The 12,344-nt window shown below is 37.7% G+C and overlaps 1 protein-coding gene across 1 annotated transcript in view; it reads left to right on the top strand.

Moving 5' to 3' along the window:
- Positions 1-12,344, top strand: part of THSD7B (thrombospondin type 1 domain containing 7B) — a 720,951-nt gene that overhangs the window by 317,038 nt on the left and 391,569 nt on the right. Inside the window, exons 7-8 of the mRNA XM_006101466.3 lie at positions 9,626-9,817; positions 11,764-11,998. Of these exons, the coding sequence (XP_006101528.3) occupies positions 9,626-9,817; positions 11,764-11,998 (427 nt within the window). The remainder of the gene's footprint in view (positions 1-9,625; positions 9,818-11,763; positions 11,999-12,344) is intronic.

Below are 12,344 nucleotides of genomic sequence, written 5' to 3'. Positions count from 1 at the left end.
TTTCACTGTGTCTGTGAGTCTGTTTCTGTTGTTTATGTGTTTGTTTTTAGATTCTACGTGTAAGTGAAATCATATTGTATTTGTCTTTGTATGACTTCTTTTACTTAGCATAATACGTTCTAGGTCCATCTATGTTATCCTAAATGAAAAGATTTCATTATTTTTTATGGTTGAGTACTATTCCATTAAAACACACACACACACACACACACACACACACACACACACACACACACGGCTGCTTCCATATCTTGGCTATTGAAAATGGTGCTGCAATGAACAAAGAAGTACATATATTTATTTTTATTTACTTTTTTATGTCTTTGGATAAATACCCAAAAGCAGAGATGTTGTATTGTATGATCGTTCTATTTTGGCACAACCTCCATGGTGATTATACAAATTTATATCCCCATTAATATTGCATAAGAGTTCCCTTTTCTCCATATCCTTGAAAACACTTGCTATTGGTTGTCTTTTTCATAATGGTCATTCTGACAGGTGTAAGACCAGATTTTTTATGACCAGCAATAACCCTCCTAAATATATACCCCCCAAAATAACTATATTTCCACAAAAACCTTTATTCATAATTATATGGAAATGTGGAGATATCTCAATGTCCTTCAGCAGGGGAATGGATAAACAAAATGTGCTACATCCATACAATGGAATTCTACTGAGCAACAAAAAGGAATGAATTCTTGACAAATGTAGCAACATGGATGAACCCCAGATGTACTCTTCTTCAAAGGTTACATGCTGTATAATTCTGTTTTTATAACATTCTAAGGGTAAAAAGGAAAACTGTAGGAACAGAGAAAAGATCAGTGGCTTCTAGGCATCAGATTTGGGGGAAAGGGTTGAATTCAAATGGGCAACACGTGGAAATTTTTAAAAAAATATATTTTATTGATTTTTTACAGAGAGGAAAGGAGAGGGATAGAGAGTTAGAAACATTGAGGAGAGAGAAACATCGACCAGCTGCCTCCTGCACACCCGCAACTGGAGATGTGCCCACAACCAAGGTACATGCCCTTGACCAGAATCGAGCCTGGGACCCTTTAGTCCATAGGCCAACACTCTACCCATTGAGCCAAACCGGTTAAGGCAACATGCAGAAATTTTTATGGTGGCAGAACTGTTCTGTACCATGATTTTGGTAGGGGGTACAAGACTCTATGCATTTGCTGAAACTCAGAATTATACAACATGAAGAGTGAATGTTGTATAATACCTTAACTGTATCTAAGTTAAAAATTTGACAAATAATGAAAATTATAAATAATGGGGATAAAACACACAATTGCTACATTTTTTGTGTGTGCAAGAACTTTAATGAAGTTCACATCCACTGAATTCTTTGGCTTTGTCTGTCCATCTCTGAAATGTGTTCTTCAGAAAGCAATCAACAATATGGTGAAGATTTTTTTGTAGTATCATTAATCACATAGAAATTGAAAACATCTTAATCATGCAGTTATAGTGGGGTAGTTAAATAAAGATGTATTTCCCACTTACAGGCATTAAAATATGTTTCTGAAGGTTAATTACATAGATAAATTATCATTCTTCACTGATATACTATCAGTTTACTCTATTGACTTACCCAATTTATCTTCAAAATACTGATTTTCAAATATTTTAAAACTTCTAGACAACTTTCTAAAATATACTACATATTCAAGTTGGTTCAAATGCTTTTCTGTAAGCTACATAGCAGATATATGTGGATACGTAGATAAATAGACAAAATGAGTGATATTTCCACCTTTATAATCATTTCAGCTCCTCTTTTATTTTTCTAGCTAAGACCAATGGGATGAGAATAGAGCTAGTATCTTTGACACGAATCATTTTTCTATTTGTAATGTCCTCTATTCCCATTTTCACCAGTAATAAAAAGCCACATTATATATAAATGGTACTTTGCAATTTCCAAAGTATTATGTTACATTAGCCTCTTTGATTCATCACCAGACCCGCTGATATAATCCCCCCACTTATACAGGCATCTGAAGCCTAAAGAAGCTTAACAATTTTGCGGGATCACATTTTGGTAGGTGTTAAAGTCAGAACACCAATCCAGATGTTACAACTCCTCATCAAATACCCTGTTCATTATAATATGCTGTTTATTTTCTCCAAGATTTTTCCTTTTGAAGACATATGCCCTGTATTACAAAGGTCATTTATTCCATTATTGCCATTCTTATTCATCTTTTTAACATTGTACAGTCTCTATAAAATTCTCAGGAGAAACAGAGTTTCTGAACTAAGAAGATGTCTTCAGATTGTGTTTTGACACATAGCAGTGTCGATTTTCTTTTTCAGTGTGCACTTCTGTGCCTTCTTGGACACGACCTCTGCCCTTTGTTGATTTCTGAGCCATCCACTGTGTCCAAAAGAGTTAGGATGATTCCTCCAATATTCCTCTTGCCTTCTGTCTGATTCTTCCATCTCTCCATGCTGAGCTCTTTTCAGCTGCTTATCTATTCTATTTTTGAAAGGTGTTGTCCTATTCTGCCCCATCCCATGATTTAATTCCCAGATAATCAAGATGCCTATTCCTTTCGACTTACCCTTTCCAATAGTAAATTTACTGAGAAGCTGACAACGAATTGTAGAGGATCCCTTCTTTATGGTTTGGCATCAGCTAAAATGAATGTAATAGGAATGATACATAGGAGATATGAGCCAGGAAGCAATACAGCATAATAGAAAGAACAAAGCTTGTAATGTCTAACAGATAGCTTTTCCTGTTCCAGCTCAGACATTTATGAGCTACCTAACTTTCTGACAAGGTTTTGTAGCTTTTCTGTGCTTCGAGTGAAAGAATAGTGCCTCACTAATAATATTAATATAGATATTCATTTAACCACTACATGTCCTGTGGTTAGCACAGGGTATAGTCCACTCTTACACAAATATCAGCTATCGAGTTATTTTAGGGCAGTTGATTTTTTGTTACTATGAATATGATAATACTTAACATCAGGTTTCTTTATTTGTCTTCTTTTATATATAAACTACATAGACAGATAAGCTTCAGATTGTGCTATTAACAAGCAGAAATATTCATTGCAATGCCGGCATAGCATTGTTGCACATAGATAACTTCTGTTTAGCCCTTAGGTTTGTTTCATATTTTATTGGTTTGCAATATAAACATTTCCTTAGCTGATTAGGTTCTCAGTCCAGAAGTAGCCATGGGCTACTTGCCTGTAAGGAGATAACATTTAAATTTTTTAAATGGAATTAAGTATATATGAATTCCAGTAAGTTTGCTATGTGCTGTCTGTTGACATCTTTCTCAGCTGTCGGCAAGCATTTAATCAATGTTTATTGGCTTTTCTTCTCTGAGATTTAAATAGGACATAAAATTTTATGACAGGTAGAGTATTTTCAATAACTTTTATTATTTTTCATAGATAGTATAATAGTATATAAGAGGAAATAGCCATAAAATAGCCAAGCGTGAATTATTTTGAAAGAATATGGTAATTTGAAGTTTGTATAATGACAAAAATGTTGGTGTACTTTTGAAATCATATTGTAGATTTATGGATATCTGAGTTTATCTTTTATCTATATCTTTTTTACTCTTTTTTGACACCAATAGTCTAGATCAGGAATAAATAAGTATAGTTGTTTTTTCTATTGTTATACAAGATACATAGTAGTTCATAAAATTAAATTCTAACTCCTCCAAAGTCACAAAACGACAAATGCCACAGAATGTACTAGATTGTAAATGTATGGTTTAAAATTAGCTTTATGTTGAAAGTTCAAACTATGATAACTATATTAGTGGTAAATTTACATGATTGCTTGACCAATAGCCGTAGAATGTTTGCCATGAGGTATTTATACTTAAAGTAGTATATACATTTGAATGGAAAAAATTAGGGACTCTTGAGTACACTAATATATTCAAAGATCTTTCTGTCATCTAAGTACTTTTGTTGTTATCCAGGAATGGTTAGGCATGAGAACATGAGTATAAACTATGGCCAAGACCTAGTCATCCAGCCATTTATGCCATGGTTCCCAGAATCACAAACAAAAATATTAGTGATGAATATGACCACAGAATTTCACTCCTAAATATATACCAAAAAGAATTGAAAACAGGTACTCAAACATGTAAATGTGTTCATAGCAGTACTAGTCACAATAGCCAAAAGATGCCCATCAACAGATGAATTAAAAAATTGTGGTATACACATACAATGGAATGTTATCTATATAGTATATAAAAGCCTAAGCGACCATCACAACTGAAACAACTGAATGGACGACCGAACAGGCTGAGCGGGGTGACCAGGCTGGCAGGGGTGTTAGTGAGGGACGACCAAACAACTAAACAAGCAGGCTGCGTGGGGCAACCAGGCTGGCAGTGGGGTTAATGAGGGACGACCAAATGACCAAACAGCAGGCTGTGTGGGGTGACCTGGCCGGCAGGGGGGGCAGTGAGGGGTGACCAGGCCAGCAGAGGGGGGCAGTGAGGGGTGACCAGGCTGGCAGAGGGGGGCTGTTGGGGGCAACCAGGCTGACAGGGGGGGCAGTAAGGGGTGACCATGGTGGTGGGAGGGCAGTTAGGGGCGACCAGGCCAGCAGGGGAGCCAGTTAGGGGCAATCAGGCAGGCAGGCAGGTGAGCAGTTAGGAGCCAGCAGTCCAGGTTTGTGAGAGGGATGTCCTGGATTGAAGAGGGTGCAGGCTGGGCTGAGGGGACCCCCACTTGTGCATGAATTTCATGCACTGGGCCTCTAGTTTTATCATAAAATGGAATAAAGTAGTGATATGTGCCATAGCATAGATGAATCTCTAAAATATTATGCTATGTGAAAGAAGCCAGCAAAAAACATCACAAATTGTATGATTCTATTAATATGAAATATTCAGAATAACTTAATTGACCGAGATGGAACATAAATTAGTGGCTGCCAAGGACTGAGGGGAGTGAGTAATGGAGAGAAAATGCTTAATGGGTAAAGGATTTTACTTTAGAGTAATTATAATTTTTTGAAACTCTGTAGAAGTGGTGGTTTAGTAAATCACAACATTGTGATTTACTAAATGCCACTGAAGTGTTTACTCTCAAAGGCTTCATTTTATGTAATGTGAATTTCACCATATTAAATTATTGTTTTTTAAAAATACTGAGTGACAAGGTTGAAGCAGCACCATATCCCATGTTCCGAGGATCACAAATGGTTTAAATAAGTCTCCTTCATGAGGAGAGAATGCAGAGTTTGTCATTATTGATCCCTGGGAGGCTGATGAGGGCTGTGGGTAATTTTATAGTATTTCAAAAGATGGATTTGATTTCGCTCTTAAATATATTTATTATGATATTAGATTATCAGAGCTGGTGAAATTACTTTTAATGGCTATGCCTCTGTGCCATGTGCTGCTTTATTTTCCATGCTCCACTGAGATTTCAGTTGATCTCATTGATCCACCCAAAAAAATGAAAACAGGAGATAATAAATGCTTCTCTTTCAAGATGGATTCTCTCTGTGAAATGGGAAGATAATTATGCCAATGTCGATGGGCAGGTGAAGTTATTCAGGCACAAGTGCTTCATTTTTGGCTCTTAAATCATGTAGCTTAGCTGACCATATAAAAATGATGTGGAAAATTATAGATGGTGTTTATATTTTGTGTGAACCAGCCTGTGAAGCTGTTGGGAGTTATTTGTACATATATACGAATGGAAAGGCAGATGCTTCCCATGGCTATGGCGTAAATATCTAAATTTTTCAGATGAATAAGGGTTTTTGTGGTATACGTCTTTGCAAAGAACATTTTTAAGGTCTCTATATTTGGAAGTCCTCTTACGTGTTAGGCACCTTGCTATGTATGTTGCATAAATAATTTCTAATACTTAGAATATCCCTGAAAGGTAACTGTTATTATTTCATTTTCAGAAGTGAGATAACTGGGGTTCAAAGATGTTAAATGACATACTCATGAGGATAAGTGGTGTTATGATTCACCTTCAGATACTTAACTGTCAGACTAGACCACTTTGTGACTAGGATCCCATTGTGCCAGTTTTTTTTTTGTTTTGTTATAAAATCTTATAAAAATAGCTCACACATATTTCAGAGTATACTTATGACTATTAATTTGCTTCCCCTAAAGAAAGGCTCTTCACTTTGCTCTTTTCCTTAATTGGCCTGTATAGACAAACTATCAAATTGTTGGTGGAGAATTGACAACTCGTTGCACCGAGGAAGTGTGTGTACCAGTTTATATGAACGCTTAGCTCTTGAAAAACATTCCGGCACCTAAAGAGAATGGGTGCTGAATGGTGACTAGGGAGAATGTTAAATTTGGGTAATGGCAATTTAAGGAAGGAATAAATATAAGACAACTTGTGTGTCAGTCTAAGTCACTCAGAATTTGATGTCCAATAACTCTTCCAACATAGGCATTCTTTTTCCCTCATGTAGCTTCAGAATTAACTGTCTTCCAAATACCTTGTACTTTTCTACTATGATACCTTTGTTGGCACTTTGATGCCTGAAATGCCTGCCCTCATTGCCACCAATCCTGAACCTTTCTCTTTCTCCCTGTTGAAAGGGTTCAGCTGTCATGCTACCCCCAGAGGTCCTTCTCTTCCCTGCACTGCTGTAGCATTTCTTGTTCAAACACACATTTGCAGCTTGGCATGTACTTTTTTTGTTTTTAAGATATTTTTTAAATTGATTTTTAGAGAGAGGAAAGGAAAGAGGGAGCGATACATCCATTAGAGCAGCGGCTCTCAATCTGTGCGTCGCCACCCCTTTGGGGGTCAAACGACCCTTTCACAGGGGTCACCTAAGACCATCGGAAAACACATACATAATTACATATTGTTTTTGTGATTAATCACTATGCTTTAATTATGTTCAATTTGTAACAATGAAAATACATCCTGCATATCAGATATTTACATTACGATTCATAACAGTAGCAAAATTACAGTTATGAAGTAGCAATGAAAATAATTTTATGATTGGGGTCACCACAACTTGAGGAACTGTATTAAAGGGTCGAAGAATTAGGAAGGTTGAGAACCACTGCATTAGAGCCATACATCCTTTGGCTGCCTCCTGCACTCCCTCTATTGGGAATCAAGCCCACAAGCCTAGCATATGTCATGACCAGGAATCAAACCAGCAAACTTTTGATGTATAAGACAATGCCCAACCAACTGAGCCATGGCTTGGCATTTACTTTTGGAGATAGTTTTATTCTCATGTGTTTATAGCTATGAGTTCTAGTGGGGTAAATAAGTTATTTTCATCTATTTATATACCATCAATTACTCTGGACATACTATGTGCTCATCAAATAGTTGATAATTATATATAACTCTTGAAAGCAGAGCTTTCTCAGAACATACTCATAAAAATACCATTTATGGGATAGATGCTCCTTAAAAAGGGATGGCCATTGGTCAAATAAGCTTGAAAAACACTACATACCACTTCCACCCTAGGAAATTTATACTATATATTAGCATTTTCAAAACTGAGGAATTCTTTAGTAATATGACCTTTTTACTAATTCAACCCAGTAGCTTTCAGCCCTCCCCCCTTTTATTCTTTATTATTTGAAATGTTCTTTGCAAGACACTGCTTTAAAGTGTTTTGTATATAAATGATGCTACTAATACTTATAAATGTGGAAATTGCATTTTGATTAGAGATGTAATTTGGGTGTTTTGTTTGGCCTGCCTCTTTCTGTACTTGGAAAACCACTACCCATTAATTGTATTGGTGTGTGTGTGTGTGTGTGTGTGTGTGTGTGTGTGTGTGTGTGTGTATACCATATAATGTAGGCTTAACCTGAAAATAGATTGAGACTAACAGGAGAATGTTTGGGACTGGTCTTTCAGCTTGATTATGTGCTAGGATCTCTATTACTTCTCATAATATGTTTGAGAAGTTTTATTTGTACCTCAAGGGCAAGGAGCCTGGCCTCACTTACAAATATGAATGCAGATATTAGCAGTGCACACTCTTCTTTAGGCAGCTTGCTTACTGTCACGTGGTTTTATTTACTTCCTCAGAAAAGGAATATTGATCTCCAGGGAATTAGACATAGCATGGTTCATGGGAAAAGCAGAAGTTTGGGGTCAGAACATTTTAAATTGATTCCCACCTCAGGTCTGTGTGATCCTGTCCAAGGTTTCCTTCCAGAGCCACTGACTGCTTGTCTATAAAGCAGGGGTCACACCTGCTCTGAGAGTTTCCTACAAGGACAGTGCCTGGCACAGAGGTGACACTTTATAAATATTAATCCCCTTTGCAGTAGTTTTATGTCAGAATATGACAAGAGCATTTCACAGGCACAAAGTCATACACAAAAAACAGGCTCTCTCCTCGAGTTGCCATTCCACATTTCATGTTGTTACGTCAAACTATAAACGGTATCACTGTTGTTACCGTCTGCTGTTTTCTTGGGGTGACCATGAATGGGGGAATAGGAGGAGTTGAATTATTAATTGTGAAGAATATTTAGTTCTATAAATAGAGAAGAAATAACCTAAAAGAGATCTTTTTTAAAAACCATTTTAATAATCTGAGATATGGAAAGTAACTTAGAAGTGATCACCTGAGGCCCTAGCCAGTTTGGCTCAGTGGATAGAGCGTCGGCCTGTGGAATGAAGGGTCCCAGGTTCGATTCTGGTCAAGGGCACATGCCCAGGTTGAGGGCTTGATCCATCCCCAGTGTGGGGCATGCAGGAGGCAGCTGATCAATTATTCTTTCTCATCACTGATGTTTCTCTTCTTCATTTTTCCTCTCTGAAATCAATAAAAAACAAACAAAACAAAAGCAAATAAGATAAAAAATATATATTAAAAAAAGAAATGATCATCTAAGTCTTAACATCTGTCAATTGTAAATATATATTTATAGTAAATATATGTTATAAATATATATACATTTAAGTATTTTATAAGTGCATTCAAAGGGGGAATAGTAAATGTATTTGGAAGAAGTTTGACTGTCTTTCAACTTTTATCTCAACACATTATATAATTCAGCCATGGATCCATTTCCATTGTGGTTTTGGATTACTTGTCACTATGCACAAATAAAGTAAAAGAGTAATGGTGTGATCATCTTGCTTAAGGTTACGTATTTGGGGCAAAAGCACACACCAGAAAATTAGATTGGTAAAATTCTTTTTTATAGGGTAGGATAGAATGCTCAACATAAAACATGCTTTCAGGACAACAGGCTACTGTGACCCCCATTTTGCAGTAAAGCATATACTTGTTACCTATGGTTGTCAATAATGCATCAATCACGTCTGTCTCCAGCCAGCCATGGCTGAACTGCTGCTGGAAGAAGCCCACTGTGTCCCTGTGAAGAATAACAAGTGCCAGTTTTGCTGTGGTATCTGCCTTTCTTTATGCCAAATGATCTCCTGGCAGTTTTCCTTGACACAGGCATTATGAATGGCTGGAGAAACCATCATTTTCTGTACTTTATTGGTTTAGACACAAGGTGAAGTCTTCTAAGCTAAACGGAAGTAATAGAGGAAGCAGTGAGCCTCAGTGTTCCTTGGACTGGCCTGGATTGAGCATTAACCAGCCTGTGTCTTGGTCTGGTTGATTACAGGAGAAGATGTGTCAGGGAGTCTCTGCCCAGCATCTGTTCCTCCTGAACGGACGGCTTGTGAAATTCCCTGCAGGATGGATTGTGTGGTGAGCGAGTGGACAGAGTGGTCATCCTGCTCCCAGTCTTGTTCAAATAAAAACTCGGATGGGAAACAGACCAGGTCAAGGACTATCCTGGCATTGGCTGGAGAAGGTGGGTCATACTAAAGGCTTCAAGGAAGTCCATTGCCCAATTATTGTTTTCCAATAGGTAACTGTGAAGATCATATCACGGAAGTAGACACATATAGGTGACCTTCTATATGTATTCCACGAATCCAAATGAACACTTTCCTGTCATTGTGTGCCTGTTCTCTTTAATCCTCAAGGGTGTCTGTGCTGAGTTCCATTTATTTGCATGAATTGTTTTAGTCCATCTTATGTTATTTTTCATTATACTCTTTTAGGGAAGAAAACAAAGTCTGGTTGATACACATCCAGCTCATGTAGTTGGGGACATAATTGGAATATGTCTGGTAAGAAGGGTGCCAAATTAGGAGTCGAGAGACACGGCTCCTTAACTGGGAACTGCCGGCCACTTCGGCAAGCTACCTGATCCCTGTGCCCTGATTTTCTGTTCTCTCCTGCTGGCATGTGGTGAGAGAAGAAAGGATGACGGCTGTGCAAATGGCTTTGAAGAAGCTAAAATGTGTGATGGGAATGTAAATGGAAGGCATCAGAAAAAACTAGAGGAGCAGCTGTTGCTGTTATTGATAGCAGTGTCTGAAACCAGACGATGGGTGTCATTCTCTCAGGCCCTCCCTGGGCTTTGTCTGCCCACAGCTCAGTTGGAACAGCAAGGCAGTGTGGCCTCCGGATGCAGGGAGCTCCTCTTTCAACAAGATTCTGTTCTGTGATTCTGAGACAGGGGGCCAGTGTCAAGATGAATGAAGATTTTCATATTCTTAAAGTGCAATCGCTTCCTCTTCTGTCTTTTAGAATGTTGGATGGGGGGGTGGGGGGCAGTCTGTAGTATTTAATGGGGAAAAACTTTAACAAGAATAACAAAATCAAAGTCACAAATTTTCTTGAGCATTTGACCCCCTGAATAAAATAGTGTGAAAGATGGGGGGGGGGAATCAATGCTTTAGGTAAATACCAGTTTTCACATGGATATAAAAATATGAAAGAAAAGACAGTACTGAAATTTGATTGTCTGACTCACCAAGAGTGTGAAGATCCATATCTATCTGGTCTCCCAGCCTGAGGATAACACATTGTCAAATATGATTTCAGAGGTCAAGGCTGGCTTCCTCTTGCCAAACTTTAAGAGACACTTCTCAAATTGTAATAAGATGCACTGTTTGATGGAGGATGGGTGTGTTTTAAAATGGTACTTGATAAAATAATGCTATTTTAGCAAAGAGAGGCCATTTATAGGCAATAAGTGGGCTTGTGTGTGCATACCTCTGTGTGTGTGTGTGTGTGTGTGTGTGCGTGTGTGTGCATGCGTACGTATGTTGGACCCAGTATCAATTCAAGGTCATGGGCTATTTTATCTAACTAACTAATTTATTAGGCATAGTAATATTAAAATAAAAGCAGATTTCTTTAAAGTTTATCTCGACGATGGGGAGGGGAGTAGAATCAATCATTTTTTAAAATATAATTGACATGTACTGCTCCATGTTATTTAGAAAATGGATAACATTTGTCCTCAGATTATTATTCAGGACAAAAGAGCATGTCCTTAAAGTGGGAAAAGGAGTGCAGTTGCTTAGGCCTTTGAATAGCTGTGCCAAAAAAGCTGTTTTTCTAGACCATAAAAATAACAAAAACAATAAAAAAGAACAGCAAATAACAACAACAGGAGCATGTTAATAAAAACAGCAGTGAGCCTGGCTGGTGTGGTTCTGTGGTTGAATATCAACCTATGATCCAGGAAATCACAGTTCGATTCCTGGTCAGGGTACATGCGGGATTGCAAGCTTGATTCCCAGTAGGGGGCGTGCAGGAGGCAGCCAATCAATGATTCTCTCTCATCATTGATGACTCAATCTCTCTCTCCCTCTCCCTTCCTCTCTGAAATCAATAAAAATATATTAAACAACAACAACAACAACAATGGCTATACATTCTTTCATACTTTGATTTTTGCAGGTGGAAAACCATGCCCCCCTAGTCAGGCCCTCCAAGAATATCGCTCATGCAATGACCATTCCTGTATGCAACTCTACTGGGAGACATCGCCTTGGGGCCCCTGTGCTGAAGACACACTGGGTACTGCTCTTAATGCAACCATTGGATGGAATGGAGAAGCTGCCTGTGGTGTGGGCATTCAGACACGGAAGGTCTTTTGTGTCAAGAGTCACGTGGGACAAGTGATGACCAAAAGGTATTATCAATAATTTAGTGAAAGTGCATAGGATTTTTGCCTATTGGAGCATTTTTAGTTAAAAGCATTTTTTTAAGCACTGAATATGTCTCAGTCTGTGCTAGAGTAATACATTTTTGTTTTGTCTTGTTTGACTCTTAAAAATTTAAAAAAATATATGTCTTAACAAAGGTAGACACTTTACTAAGTTATAATATGTGTATTAGTGATTGGATAACAGTAAATAAGACCCACAAATAGGGAATCTGTTTGAGTAATCCAATTTTCTAGAGCTGATCTCAATAGTTTTGACTCTTAATCATGCAAAGACTGGGTCTACATGAAGGCAGATTTGAACTTTGAAATT

The sequence above is a fragment of the Myotis lucifugus genome, unplaced genomic scaffold, assembly GCF_000147115.1.
Source record: "Myotis lucifugus unplaced genomic scaffold, Myoluc2.0 scaffold_364, whole genome shotgun sequence".
Taxonomy (NCBI): domain Eukaryota; kingdom Metazoa; phylum Chordata; class Mammalia; order Chiroptera; family Vespertilionidae; genus Myotis; species Myotis lucifugus.
The sequence above is the reverse complement of the archived record's forward strand: the minus strand, read 5'-3'. Positions and strand labels throughout refer to the sequence as shown.